Source organism: Lodderomyces elongisporus, chromosome 7, assembly GCF_030384665.1.
Source record: "Lodderomyces elongisporus chromosome 7, complete sequence".
Classification (NCBI taxonomy): domain Eukaryota; kingdom Fungi; phylum Ascomycota; class Pichiomycetes; order Serinales; family Debaryomycetaceae; genus Lodderomyces; species Lodderomyces elongisporus.
Genome location: NC_083679.1, coordinates 1,071,581 through 1,086,363, shown reverse-complemented (window position 1 = coordinate 1,086,363; position 14,783 = coordinate 1,071,581). Strand labels below are relative to the sequence as shown.

At 35.3% G+C, this 14,783-nt stretch overlaps 6 protein-coding genes across 6 annotated transcripts; 2 read left to right on the top strand and 4 right to left on the bottom strand. All coding sequences in view use genetic code 12, as the record gives it.

Moving 5' to 3' along the window:
- Window positions 1–605: 605 nt before the first annotated feature.
- On the bottom strand, window positions 606–2,771 carry PVL30_005332 (uncharacterized protein; the record flags this gene model as incomplete). The annotated part of the gene is made up of 1 exon (XM_001523735.2): window positions 606–2,771. The coding sequence occupies one exon, from the start codon at window positions 2,769–2,771 to the stop codon at window positions 606–608; it is 2,166 nt and encodes a 721-aa protein (XP_001523785.2).
- Window positions 2,772–4,017: 1,246 nt separating this feature from the next.
- PVL30_005331 (uncharacterized protein) lies at window positions 4,018–4,734 on the bottom strand (the record flags this gene model as incomplete). Its single annotated transcript, XM_001523734.1, has 1 exon — window positions 4,018–4,734. The coding sequence occupies one exon, from the start codon at window positions 4,732–4,734 to the stop codon at window positions 4,018–4,020; it is 717 nt and encodes a 238-aa protein (XP_001523784.2).
- A 1,867-nt stretch (window positions 4,735–6,601) lies between these two features.
- Window positions 6,602–8,600, top strand: PVL30_005330 (uncharacterized protein; the record flags this gene model as incomplete). The annotated part of the gene is made up of 2 exons (XM_001523733.2): window positions 6,602–6,606; window positions 7,166–8,600. The coding sequence occupies 2 exons, from the start codon at window positions 6,602–6,604 to the stop codon at window positions 8,598–8,600; spliced, it is 1,440 nt and encodes a 479-aa protein (XP_001523783.2).
- Window positions 8,601–8,881: 281 nt separating this feature from the next.
- On the top strand, window positions 8,882–9,190 carry PVL30_005329 (uncharacterized protein; the record flags this gene model as incomplete). The annotated part of the gene is made up of 1 exon (XM_001523732.1): window positions 8,882–9,190. The coding sequence occupies one exon, from the start codon at window positions 8,882–8,884 to the stop codon at window positions 9,188–9,190; it is 309 nt and encodes a 102-aa protein (XP_001523782.1).
- A 525-nt stretch (window positions 9,191–9,715) lies between these two features.
- On the bottom strand, window positions 9,716–10,332 carry PUP3 (proteasome core particle subunit beta 3; the record flags this gene model as incomplete). Its single annotated transcript, XM_061119673.1, has 2 exons — window positions 9,716–10,228; window positions 10,327–10,332. 2 exons carry the CDS (start codon window positions 10,330–10,332, stop codon window positions 9,716–9,718), a joined length of 519 nt encoding a protein of 172 aa, XP_060975656.1.
- Window positions 10,333–11,059: 727 nt separating this feature from the next.
- On the bottom strand, window positions 11,060–14,293 carry PVL30_005327 (uncharacterized protein; the record flags this gene model as incomplete). Its single annotated transcript, XM_001523730.2, has 1 exon — window positions 11,060–14,293. The coding sequence occupies one exon, from the start codon at window positions 14,291–14,293 to the stop codon at window positions 11,060–11,062; it is 3,234 nt and encodes a 1,077-aa protein (XP_001523780.2).
- Between the last annotated feature and the right edge of the window lie 490 nt (window positions 14,294–14,783).

Sequence of the window (14,783 nt, the reverse complement as noted above, 5' to 3'; positions counted from 1 at the left end):
TAAGCAAACACTTGATGCTTCGAATATTAAGCCACACAGTTTTTTTTTACTTTCAATGAGTAAATTGATTGATTTTTTTTTTTAGAAATCTGTGTCAAAGCTATTACGAGGCATGCATATTTATATATCCGTGATTAATGTGTTGTAATTGCGGATAAACAAAGAGAATGTATAATCCAAGAGGTGAAGCGCTCTTTGGAAGTATTTTACTTATAATTGATATGAACATAGTGTTTGACGCGACAAAGGTTGATGTACTTGATATTCAAGAGGCAAAAGTATTAAACAAGTATTTTATTGTATAGTGAATCAAATAGTAAATATTATCACATTTTATCACATTTTATCCTGTCTTTGGTTGGCAAGAGATGTAACTTTTTAGTTGTTTTTTTTTTCTTTTCAAATCCAAATGAAAAATTACCATCTTTGCAACAAAAATGTTTTACAAAAAAACGTTGTGAGCAAGAGAGTCATTTGTAAATGGGTTAAAACATAATCTCATTAAAAAAGTATCATTCCTACAAACAATGCAAACTGTTCTTTCACTCCGTATTGTCCATCCCTCGCTTTTCGCTCCTTCTTTGTTGCTCATACTTTGGCTTAACCTAAACAAATTCAAAACTTCCACCAATACTACGTCTCAACATTGAATTAACGTCCCAAAGTACCATACCTGCATCCTGACATGCAATTGCAATCCTCATTTCTGCACCACTACCACTACCACTACCACCATATGTTGCACCAGGAATAAAATCCACTCCACTGAGCTCCATTTCTCCGTGCACGTGATTTGTCAGTTGTTGATACGAATCTTCGCACCATCCCGAGTGATAAATTGAACTTGAGACTGAGTTTGTGGAACTATTGGATCCCGAGTGGTTTATTGCAGTTGAATGTGGGGTATATGTACGGTATATCTCGTTCAATTGCTGATCCAAGTCAATTTCATCATACACTTGGCGCATCTGCTGTTGCTGCTGTTGCTGCTGTTGTCGATGATACTCTTGTTGTTGCAGTGGAAGTTGGTGGCGTTGGCTATGTTGTTGGTAATGAGGTGGTGTTTGCAATGGGTTCAATGGTTGGGAGTTTCTTCTAAGCATATTGAGTACATCCCCCAGTGATTCATTCATCGAGTCATAACTGAAATCCTTAAAAATTTTCTTATTCACCAAGTATTCATACTCATACACCAATGGTGAGTTAAACCCTTGGGATTGCTGGAGCATTGTACCTTGCTCTCCATATATTTCCATTTCCCGTACACCTGATGTACCATTCAATTGGTGTGTGGCAAATTGGTCCAATGCTGCGGGAACAACAATAACCTGTCTCTCCATTGTCTTTAAATCCACCAAGTGTACCCGGCCAACATGCTCTGCTATTACCATCAATTCACTGCCACAGTTTAATCCACTTGTTTGTGAAATCTTGCATACTCTGAATGCACCAGATTGGTGTCCCACTCTTGTTGACTCAAACTCGTGTAGTGGGGACGATAAATTTCTCAAGTCATAAAGTTGGCAGATACCATCTTGGAAAACAGTGGAAAATATATTACCATCCGGGTGGTACGATACACTAAACCCGCCATCGTGATCACCCTTGATTGTTTTAGTCACTGGTGACTTCAGTAATGGGTCTACAAGGAAAATCGATGACGAGTCACCAACTACGGTGATTAAATTTGACCTTGGGTTTTTTGCACTTGCATTAAGACAGGTATTTTGCTCACAGTTTATTTTGTTTGTTATGGTAAACTGTGAGTTGCTCACATCCATACAATACAAGTGGCTATCATTGTTTGACAAGTGAATCTGTAGATTCTGGTTCGAAACGGGGTTTATCTTGACATCATTATTGATTTGTTCTCCAATCTTGATGGTGTGCGTCTGATCTCCGCGGCACAATGAGAATAATCCCTTTGCAATATTTCTTCTAATCATTGAAGATGCCAGTTGAAGTTGATGTTGTTGCAGCAGTTGTTGTTGTTGTTGCAAGGTACTTGACTCCAAAACATTAGTCAAGTTCATGGTTTTCGACGAGGTTGAAGTGAGAAGTCCGCCGGTAGCTGTGTATTCGCCACTGATATCAAAACACCTTGGGTAATAATCAAAGTTAACCGTCTTTTCCCCAGTTGTCATTGTGTCGAAATCATAATATTGTATAGTATCATTCTTTGTAAAGCAAATCTGATTTTCGTTAGGACAGTACTTTAACAAGTCTCTCAACTGCCAGTGATTCACCGAGGTTTTGATATTGACGTAGCGCGGGTTAGGTGACAACACGTGTTTCGAATGGTAATAATTGTGGTATATGCGATTGTAGTATTCTGAAATCTTGTTGTAATTCTGGGAAGAGGATGCAAATGGTGGGGTGATGGATGATTTCCTCCTTCGCTTAATAGGCTGGTGTGGTGGGTGCGCGTGGTTCACAAAGCCCGCTTGATTCTGGTGTTGTTCCTGGTCTTGTTGGGATTGTGTTTGTTTTTGTAAACCTTGTTCATCGTGAGGTTGCAAACCATCCCGTTGCTGTTGAGGACCTTCTTGTTCTTGTCCTTGTTCTTGTTCCTGACTTTGTCCTGGTTCTTGTCCTGGTTCTTGTCCTAGTTCTTGCTCTTGTTCTTGTCCTTGTCCTTGGTCTTGTCCTTGACTTTGTTCTTGTCCTTGACTTTGTTCTTGTTCTTGATGTTCGATATGTTGATGTTGGTGCTTATCAGCTGATGTCAACTCGGCCACCGAAGTCGGCGAGCTTGTATGGTGTATAGTCATGATTTTTAAGAAGGCAGTTTAAATCTGGGGGGAAGGGAAAGGATACAAATATTATGTTAAATAGGGCAAGAAGAAATGTATTTTGAAAAAGGATAAATAAGTAAAATAAAAAGAAAGGGGGAAGGGGGATTGTTGCACCTATAAGGATATATGTTGATATTCAGTATTAAAGGTATAAGTTGGATGTTTATTAAATGGAGTGACCGAGAGAGGGTGAGAGGGGAGGAAGGGAGAGTGAGAGTGAGTGTATGTGTGTGGGGCGGAGAACTATATTATTGCGATTGTGAGACAATGTATCGCCCATACTAATTGATTATAGTGTTATAGTGTTATGGTGGTATGGTGATATGGTGGTAAAGATATTGCCATTTGCTGCTATTGCCGTGCTTTTGTGTGACATTCTCCGCTGTCGAGAAAAGCAGGGGGGGGTAGGAATTTTTAAAAGTAGAAAAATGGAAAGATAGAGAGATAAAGCGAGATAGAGTGAGAGAATGGGGGGTGTGCCAAGTTGTACGACTTGTCGCAAACATAAATCTGCGACAATTTTACTCAGGCGGTGGTAGTGGTAGTGGTAGTGGTAGTTTTAGTAATAGTGGAGGAGGGGAAAAAATAAAATAGCAAATGCATAGAGAAATGACTGACCATAAATTCATTAAACATCATGTGACATTAGAGATTGTGTAGAAGATAAAAAAGAAAAAAAGAAAAAAGAAATTTAGTAAAATATAAATAAAATAAAATAAAAATAAAAGTTTGGATCAAAAAGAAACGACAATATGCATCTATCAAGTGTCAAATATCTCTCCTATTGTCAGTTTCTACAGAAGTTAGTACCAAACTTGACATGCGGCTTAATAAATTGAAATATCTTTCTTTTTCACGTGATGCAGGTCTGTATTATTTTGAGGCCAGGAAACAAGAAGTTGCCAATAAGTTTGCTGATAAGTTGCAACATGTACAAATACAAATACAGAAGTAAAAAAGATAGTTACAAAAAAAGTAACAACAAAAAAAAAAAATTTAATGTCAGATTAAGAGCCAGTCTATAAAATGATTCCCCTAAAAAAGTAATTAAAGAAAAAAGGAAAGCCAGTAGCAGATTAACTAGTTAGCAAAATTAGCAAAATTAGCAAAGTAGCAAAGTAGCAAAAACTAAAGGGCAAGTGCACAAAGTATTAGTTTGCAAAAGTAAATTGGAAGTAAAATATAGAGTATATCAAGACGAGCATTAATTAGCGCGCCATCTTTAAAACAAGTCGGCAAACTCAGCAGAGTGTGGGTGGACTACCCCATCTCTATTTTGCCTTTGTTCGTGTTGTTGTTGTTGTCTGTCTCTCTCGCCATTGGCAATTACATTTGTATTCACATTAGCGCTTCTGTAATCAACATTTTGCATTCCACAGCTCAAGTAGTTTGCCATCATCCTGTCAAAGCTCTTGAAATCATTAGCCAACAAATGGTGTTTGTGGTCGATAATCAAGGGGCCAATACTGGAGCCATTGGCGCTTTGGTGGCTCTTCATGCTCTTTACAACATTTTCAAAATTCAAGTTGTGATGCAAATCAAACTTCTTGAGTAGTTGCAGATTTGTTAATCCATTGTTGCCCAACAATTGCAACATTATAGCGTGGTTGTCTGGATGGTAGTCCAAGTTTGACATGATGTAATCAAAGTGGTCTTTTGCAATTGGTTGGTTGGCAATGACATTGACGTTAAACTTTACAGAAGGTCTGAGTCTAGGGATAGAAGTGAGTGTGGCTGCATCAAAATTTCTAGTTGTGGATGTTGTGGATGTAGTGGAAGCAGTTTCAGACTTGCTGTATGTGACTAATTTGTTTAACAAATTGTGTGAGGTAAGTGAATTGGGATTGTGGTATATGGTGATGGATACAGGTTTAATTGATGAAGTAGCTTGTTTAGTGGATGGTGAAAGTTTGAATGAATTGACAATCTGTCTAAACATTGAATAGTAATACTATAAGATGCTATATGGAATTGCAGAATGGGAAAGTAAGGAAGGAAGGAATGAAGTAATGGTCCAAAATAGTAATACAGTATATTATAAAAAACAAAAGAAAAAAAGAAGAAAAGAAGGAAAAAAAAGAAGAAGATGGGAGGAAAAGAAAAACAGGTTGATTTAATGGTTTACTTAAATACTTTTTTCTCTTGTCCCTTCTATTTTGTTTGTTATCTATCTTTAAATAAAATAAAATAAAAAAAGAAAAAAGAAAGGAGGGGAAGGATTGGGAATGCAAATGTATCTCTATCTCTATCTCTATCTCAATCCACGCATCGCCTCAATTATCTCTGAGTGTTTGTGTGTGTGTCTTTCTCTCTCTCTTTAACTACGTAAGCTAAACGACTGGAATTAATAAAAAAGGAGGAAAAAAGAAAGAAAGAGGGGAACAGATTAAATAGAAAAAAAAAAAAAGAAGGAAAGATTGTGTTGCAGCAATAATGTTTTTTTTATCTATCTATCTTTCTCCTCTTCCCCTCCCTTGTTTGCCTCTCATTTATCTCTATTATGCACAACAAAAAAAATTAATAAAAATAAAAAAATAAAAAAATAAAAAAATAAAAAATAGAAAATAGTAAAAGGGGGGGGCAGAGAGATAAGCAAAAAAGAGAGAGAGAAAGAGAGAAAGAGAGAAGAAGAAGAAGAAGAAGAAGAAGTATTGATATGCTACCATATGGAAGAGGGGTAAATTCTAGCAAAGTACAAATTACAAGCCACCATTCTTTCTTCTCTCTCTCTCTCTCTCCCTTTCTCCCTTGTCTAAGATAATCTTTCAAAAGTATGTATGTAGCAAAACAAACAAGAACAAATAAAGAGATCCTTTCCCCTATCTTTTGTTGTTGATGTTATTGTTGCTTTGCGTTTGTTTGAATGTTCTTTTCTCTGTATATAATTCTATTCAATCTTTTTCTTTTTCTTTTTTCAATAATCCTACTGATAGCAAATGAGAGAAAAGAAATGGAAAAAAAAAAAAAAGAATAGGCATATATAGAGTGTGTTAACACGTTTTCAATCTGTAAAGATTGTGAATAAATAGAAAGCATAAGAAGTAGACACAGCCGACAAGAAACAAAAACTTTAAAGCCCAGATTTACTTCCGCTATTCTTCGGAGCCTAACTTCCCGTTTCTCTTCAATTTTATTGTCTAGAATTGCCTCTATTTATTTAACTCCTCTTTTCCTCCTTGTTCAATCTAATCCTATAACCTAATTCTATTCATAGTTCTATTCATAGTTCTATTTTTTTCTTTTTCAAAAACGTGTATACATCATCACCAATATAAATCTCCAACCCTGATATCCCCTCTTTCCAAACAATTGCTACTTACCAAAAACATAAAAAAAAACACATTCACCAACTTTGTCTATATTCCACCAAAGCAAATCTGTTGGCTAAATAGAAAAAAAACCAAAAATAAATGAGGGGTACTTTTTGCTCACCATAATCTTGCCTAATAGGCCATGTTTTTCTTTTTTAACAACCAAAAGACTAAAGAAAAGAAATTGAGGAAGGATCAGAATATGACTCAAAACAGGCACAAAGTCAATATGCACAACAATAAATTTAAAGATAAAAATAAAAAAATAAAAAAATAAATTAAAAAATAAGAAAAGCCCAACTTTGTTGAATTGAATGAATTAATCCGAAATTAAGAACAACCAATACACACGCACGGTAACAAATCTCTTTTGCCACACTATTGACACACATTCTTTATGGAACCAGGCGCCACGTTTACTTCTTCTTTACCAAAAAAAACACAAAGAAATTTAAATAAAAAAAATAGAAGAAGAAAAAAAAAAAGAAAATTAAAATGGTGTTGGAATTTTCCTCTTTTTCGTCGTATACCAAAAAAACGTATACAGAGTCAGATACCATGACACTTCATTGACTTCTTAATATTTCTAAACTGTGTTGGGGAATTTCAAATTGATTTGTCAATATATGACATCGATCTAAGTCACGTGATTAAAGCATATAGATTAAGAAAAGAAAAGAATAAAAAAGAATAAAACTAAACTAAACTAACAGGAAAAGCATACTTCACATTAAAAAAACAAAATTATTCCACTTTAGCATTACGAATAATAGATAAGCACGTGACTCTCACATATGGCAACACATTTTCTTTATTGTATGATGATGATTATCAACTGTATGTTCTCTATCTATTTAATATTTTTTTTTCTTTTTTTATTTTTGCTGTTTTAATTTTTGCAACACAATTGGAACATACAACACCAGATGAATTATACATATTGTTGTTACCTTTTTTTTTTGTCTCCATAATCAATGAACTATTCCAAACCAATTGGTGTGTAGATATCCTAACATGGATTGGAATAAACTGAAATGGGAGAGAAACTTTAACAACAAGACAAATAATGAAAGAAAATCTTGAGACTCATGCACAATGCATACCAACACCCATAACCGCCACCACCAATACCACCAATACCACCACTACCATTACTAAAAACAAAATTTTGCACTCACCACCACTGCCGTCCAAACACACAAATCTCAATACAAATGTCAATACAAATATCACATTTAATGCATCTCAGAGTCAATTGCAATTACTATACCAATTAACAAAAACCCTCAACGCTAAACTTGAAACTCTATTGGAAGATGAACAACTGACTTATCCAACGCTTATTGACCAATACGAATCCATCTCATTTACAGTAGATACTGATAGTATGCAAGAATTAAGAATTGCATTGCCTTCAGACGAATTAACCGGAAACAAAAACTTGGATGTGAAAATAGTAGTATCTTCTGGAAAATCCATCTTTGACGAAACGTGGACTTCTTCAGGAGAAACACAAGAAGAAACAGAACCAGAAATAGAAATAGAAATAGAAACAGAGAAAATAAAAGAGAGATTAATAAGACCACCAAATACAATAATACCTAATCATTCACAACCACCACTTCCATCTCAATCTTTGAAAAAGACAAAGAGTGAAGGACCCTTGAGTATTCATCACTTTGGTACTGGTATAGAAAAAATTGAAAACACCAACTGTGAAACCTTGTCAATAATCAACCTTCAAAACACAAGGAAAGTTTTAGAGTGTAGCACAATTTTACCAAATGTAACTTATCAAACACGACAATTAGCTCTTCAGTCAATAAATAATAGATCAAATACCAATATTTCAAATAATATAAACAATGGCACTAACAATTTAATGGAATATTCCGCTACTTTAAGCAACAACAAGTATCCAGCAAGAGATGAAAACAATCAATTTTCAAATATTGAATACGATTTATCTCTGTTGCAAAGATATGATATTGATGACGACGAAATTCCCTTTATAGTAAATCCAAATCCACAATTGCTAATATTACTAGATGAGTACTTACTTAGCGAAGATGAAGTAGAAGAAGACGATGAAGTCGCAGAAGAAGAAGAAGAAGAAGAGGAGGAAGAAGTGGGAACCAACAACACTTTGGAGAATTACAAAAATACTGAAATAGAATTTTCCTTTTGTACAGAACCCCAGCTACATCATCAAGATTATTCACTACATAAAATACTGCCCTCTGTTACAATTGAAAAGAGCAAATATGATGAAAATAAAGAATATTATGACATAAATCTGCAAGAACATAATCTGCAAAATATAATGAATGGCGAGGTTGAATCGAACACAAATTTATATCTAAGAAAAGTGTTAAACGACTCAGGGCCTTTTTATACAGACCCGTATGGCTCAGAAGGTATTGAGGCTGATACTTCAAATGACGAAATGGGAGGATATAATCCAATGAATGTGGTACAAATCGGAAACTTTTAATACTGCTCAAGAGATAAAAGTTGCAAAATCTATATGGTCGTGTATTACCATAAAATCCAATGTTTTCTGATGCGAGAAATAATTTCAGAATAAAATAGAGTGAAAGGAAAAAGGAAAAAAAAAAAAAAAAGAACAAAGGTTAAATTTAAAAAGTAGAATGAGAAATGGAATCATTTATTTAAAATAACCTCTAACCTCACTTTACGTCTATTTCAAGTATAGATCGGGTCTACATAAAGTCTGTGCAACCCACCATAATTTAATTACACGTTACCTCCAAGATGCATCCACAGTTAGATAAGAATAGATTTGACACATGCGAAAAGCTAATGGACGCCCTTGAGGAGTGCCATCGACGTGAATTTATCAAACAGTGTCTTGGTCTCTGCAACTATGAAAAGGACCAGTTGGCACAATGTTTACATTACACTCGTGTTGGAGACTCAAAGGAAAGAATAAAGGAGAGCCGTCAAAGGCAAAAGAAATGGGAAGAAGCGAAAAGAAAAAGAGAGGAGGAAGAGTATGGCAAAAACGGATACTTGAAAAAGGTTATTGAGTTGGAAATGCAGAAAAAGAAAAATAATGAGTAAGTTTGAATCAGAACGAATAAAGAATGAAGCTTTTTGACTTTGTTGGCAATAAAAAAATGAAAACTTTGTAAATAGGAAATGTGGAACCCATAGACTGGATCTCAATGAGGGTTCTTTTTTTGTTGTCTTTATCCAATATAGATGAATAATGAATACAGAAACGAAAGTAATATTAAGAAAAAAGAAAATGTAAAAATGAAAATAGAAACAGAACCATTGTATATACAAACAGTATATATGTATACTCGTGTGTGCTTGCAACTACAAACAAAACATTGTAGAGAAGTAGGCTCTGGAAAAAATTTGTTTAATCAAATGTAGATAACGCTACAATTTATTCTTCTTCTGCTTCTCCCTATGCTGCGTCTTCTGCCTCTGCTTCTGCTTCTGCTTCTGTTGCTGTTGCTGCTGCTGCTCTAATAAAAATATACCACATGTATTCTCCTACACTTTTCTTATAAAATTGAAGAAGAAAAAAAAACAAACCTGTATTCTCTTTTTCACAATCGACATTCAATAGCTTAACTAATCCTGCCTTGTTTTCAAAGTTCTCTTAATGACCTTATCCTTGGTAATGATATGTACCACACATCCCCACCCACTCAATGCATCTCTATCAACTGCATTCAACAAACACTGACTAATTGTTTCAAACAACTCTTCTGGCTCCAAGTTTGGTTCATATAGACCTTCACACATACCATACAATTGATCGGTTGCTGTACCGGAAACAATAAAGTCATGTGAATAATCAATACATCCAATCGAATCGAACCCACAAATAAACGGCTTCACCTCTCCATTTTTACTTCCTTTAACTTTCTCCAATCCAGCAACAATGGGACTCACAAACCATGGACCAAATCGACGTTCGTAAAGCAGCGATGATACCAAATTGGCCAAAGTCAGTGGTTCTATATAGTGCTCCTCGCGCAATTTATACAAATTGGTCTTGAATTTGAAAAGCTCCAGCACAGTTGTGACATCCGTTGCAAGCCCGGTTAATGCCATAAACGTATGAGGCAGGAATTGAAAAGTCTTTTCAAAATGATTCAGAACTCCAAGTGATTGTGAACCAAGTCTTAAATCAGAGGCAATGGCAATGCAATCTTTGCCAATCATTGCCACGGCAGCACCTCCATTAATGGAAAATGGATCAGACATATTGATAGTGATTAAAATAAAATGAAGTAAATTGAAGAAAAGGAAAAAAGTGGTGGTAATAAAAGTTGTTGATTAGTTGTTAGTGAGCTTTAACCAATTAGATATGTGTTTGCAATCCAGAGTATAATCTAAAGCTGAAGGATGTATAAAACTAAGTTGAGTCTAGTACTTTTAAGTAGAGGAGGTGGTGGTAGTGGTAGTGGTGGCGACGAGTGTGCGTCTACAATTGTGTGTTTAACATTTCAAGATAAATTTCGAAAACCTTGGAATTTGTGTGCTACCATGTGTGCTACCAACACCCAAAACCAACACCAACATCAACTTCAACTTCAACATAAAGTTCTTCATAACAATCATTGTACCAACCACATATACTCAAGCTTTACTGAAAATAAGAAAGAGCAAGAAAAAAAAGTAGTTATTGAATTCTGTCAGATTAGACTAGTTTTATTGGTGGTCACATAATTCGATATATAGATACGTAAAGTTATAAAATTATACTTGAAAGGAAATGAAAATCAAAACTGTAAAAGTTAAAGGAAATGAAAATGAATACGAAAAAGAAAAAGGAGAAATAGAAATAGAATAGAAAAAGGAAAAAACTTGATACAAATTTCCTTTGAAATTGTATTCATTTGCAATTAACCAACCCTTGCAGAGTCTTCATCTTGCACTCAAATTTCTCCAAAACCCACCTTTTCTCACTTAAATGACAACAGCAGAAACTTCCAGTTGGATCTTGACATTCAAATTTGGTTTCTTAATTGAACTGGGTGGTGAATTTTTAATCTTCCCAATACTTTGCTCTCCGTCGCCTATTTTAGTATTCTCACTACCATCAGCATCATCGCCATTATAATCTTCTTCTCCTCCTCTTCCTCCTTCTTCTTCCTTTCCTTCCTCGTCATCATCATCGTCAAAATCTTCGGGCTCTTCTTTAATCACAGACTCCATCATCAGTCTTCTTGGAGGACTATTTTTTGGCGAGCTATTCCCGTTATTTGCATTAGCACTAGTGCCATTACTAGTTGCAATCAATTGTGCAATGGGACTTTCATTTTCTTTATAATTCGAAAGGGTATATGTCTTGGGACTCTTGACCAATTTATTACTTTCCATTTGTTGCGCAATCTCGGCTAGGTTCTTGATGGATTTCGATGATTGGAAAGTTGGGATCACTTTTGAAATATCCTTCATATTGAAAAATAATTTCTGAATTTCTTGTTTGACAACTTTAGCCAATGCATCTTCGGTTGATGAAATGGAAGACTGTGCAATGCTTTCGTCGTCAATTGCATTATACGCCTGCTCTTTCCTCTTTTCTGATTGAAGATCAAATCGCAATTGCAAAGCAAAACCAAGGATAATGATATAGCTTCTATAAACTTGAAGTTGGTATTTGTAAGTTTCAATCTTTGTGTCATAATTGTTCAACACTCGAGTATAATTGTGACCGCCATAATAGCTCTTGGGCAAGTTATCAACAAACTTTTGCCTCAACTTGGTGAATTCATTATACAATTTCTTGAGGTGGTTGTAATAACTTGTAGTCTTGACAAATTGTTTCATCATACCCAAATGATTATTACTATCATCATTTGCAACAAAATTGGACAAGTAAACACCGGTAACAACAGGTTCCCATTTTTGAATATTCTTGAACTTTTTAAAGTTATCACGATGCGAGATTATATAGTCCAAATTTGTCCATCCATACTCTATCGAGCTAACACTTTCCTCCAATGTGGGGATGGCTGTAATTTTGGACGCCCAAAAGTTACATGTATTGACAAATTCTAACGCAATTTCATTTGTACCTGCTTCAAAAATAAATTTTTTGGGGTTCTTTTTGGCAAACACTTTAGGGAATGTCAATGACCATAATATTTTATCTTGATTACTTTTTTCAAGCTGTGCAAAAGTAGAGCACAAATTATAGTTTCCAACTTTGGCAGCATTCTTTAACCAATTTCCATCACCTACACCATCATCATGGTTGTTGTTGTTGTTGTTGTTGTTGTTGCCGCCGCCATGACCAATTCCTTTTTTGTGCTTTTTAATCACTTTGGGATCAAATGAATAAAGTGATAATTCTCCCTTGGACACAACAACGAAATTCTCAACAAATTTTTGGTTCAATGGGTTTGTACTAGTTCCAACGCTAGTCCGTTGTTGTTGTGGTTGTCGACTAAAGAATGAAAGAAATCTGTGGTTTGGAGTGATTGGTGGTGCATTGGCCTCGTCATTAGCATCATTGTTCAAAACTTTTAATTTAAGTAATCCTTCTTTCAAATAAGGGCTCCCATTCAATTCCAAAGTCAAGTCATAGTCATCCTGATAGTCATTGACATTGAAGTTTTCCATATCCTGCCCTTGATCTGAACCATACTGTGGGTCTCTGATATTCCAGTTTGCTGTGTCAAATGACAAGACGCTAATAGTATCATCTGCATTTGTCTCTCTCGACATAATCGACGCTCTAGACGATTTGCGATTAACTGATCTTAAATGGTCAAAGGATGATCTAGTTTGCAATGTCTGGTTTGTCTGGTTTGTCTGGTTTGTTTGTGAAGTCTGGTTTGTTACTTGCGAAGTCATGGATTCATTAGTGTTTGAGTATATCCTGTTACGCTGCTGGTGTTGGTGTTGGTGTTGGTGTTGGTGTCTTTGGTTGTGACCAATCAATGCTCTTGCCAATCCAACACGTGGTGTATGCTGGTTGGGAGCCGAGGATTGTCCATTTGCAGTGAATTGAGATACTTCGGATGTCGTTGAGGTTAACCTTTTCATTGCAAGCGAAGATCTTCTGTTTGTATCAGTTGACCAGATGGAAGAATTTGTGGTTTGTCTTGACAATTCAGGAAGCTGATCTGTTGAGGCTTGAGTCAATTGTGTAGTTGTAGTTGTTTCTGCAAGTTTTTTATCATGTGTACCATTAACTTCGTTATTAAGATAATTGTTGTTGGTATTGATATTGTTGGTGTTGTTGTTGTTGGTATTGGTATTGCTGGTATTGCTGGTATTGTAATTAATATGCAGTTTCAGGTTAGAGTGTCTTTTGTTACTTCCTGTTTCTTCTTCGCCTTTCAAGTACAATTCCTCCTTCAAGAGGTCTTCGTAAAAGGAAGACAATTCATTTTCAATGGCAATTTTCTGTCTAATATCCAATTTCTTAGTCTTGTCTTTGAGTGACTCGTTATTCTGTTGCAGGGAAAAAGTTGTAAATGTGTTTTTGATAAAGTCGGTTTGACTAATTCTTGATCTCTTATTCAATTGTGGGTTATGAAGCGATGTGTTGAGCAAGATCAAAGAGTATATTATAATGTATATTTGTTCAAAGTTTTTTGTTTGGAATACGTTATTGGGATGTTGTTGCAAATACGATTTAGTAAATGATGATAATATACGGTCTAGTTCCTGGGATTCGGCTTTCAAGTATAGTTTAGCACAGAGTTGACGCGTTGCAGTTAACAAGTTTTGAGACCATTTGAATTGGTTCATGTAATAGGTTCTAATTTGTTTAGCCTCGTTATCTCCACCAGCAATGAAATGTGTGACTTCTGCTGGGGTAACAGTTGCATATTTATCCTGGAATAGGGTGATTGCCAATTGCAAATTGGGATTGACATCTTCCTTTGATGTTTGATTTGTTGAGTCTGCTTTAGATGCTGGTTCAGAAGTAGGAGTTTGTGAAGAAAAGTGCTCTTTTTCCGTTTCCAAATTAGCTTGTTTCAGTTCTTTAACTTCTATAATTGTAGCTGTTGGAGTTTCCTTGGTGGTTGCGTCTTTGCCTTTAACCTCCTTTGCTGTGCCAGTAGTGGCTATTGTTGTTCCTGTTTCTGTTTCTGTTTCTGTTTCTGTTTCTGTTCCAGCTGCTGCTGCTGTTGCTGCTTCAATCTCTCTATCTAACTGTAAACTACTATTCTGCGTGGATGACATTTGATCTATGACTAGTTTAGACGGTGATTTCTGTAAAGGTGGTTTTTTGTTATCTTGTCTTTTCTTTCCTTTCTCTTCTGCTTCTTCTTCTTTCTTCTCCTGTTGTTGATGTTGCAGAAGTTTTTGGTGGTGTTGATGAGCCTGTGGTGGTAAGGTTTGGTCTTGTACAATAACGGTCTCTTCAGAAGCTAGTGAAGACATTACCGTGATGATGTTATCAGATAAGAAATAAATGAAAACCAAAAAAAAAAAAAAAGTTCAAGATAATAAGAACTAGAAAAAAAGAAAAAACAAAGGAAAAGAAAAGAAAAGAAAGAAAGAAAAAAGTATAAGTTGGTGATTAGAAAGTCAAGTTAGGTTTAGGTAAATAAATGAAAAAAAGGGGGAGTGGGTGATGTTTTATCTTTATCGTTGTTGTTACTATTGTTATTGTTGTTGTAAAAAAAGAGGAAAAAAAAACAAGAAGGAATTGATAGTGATAGACGTGTAT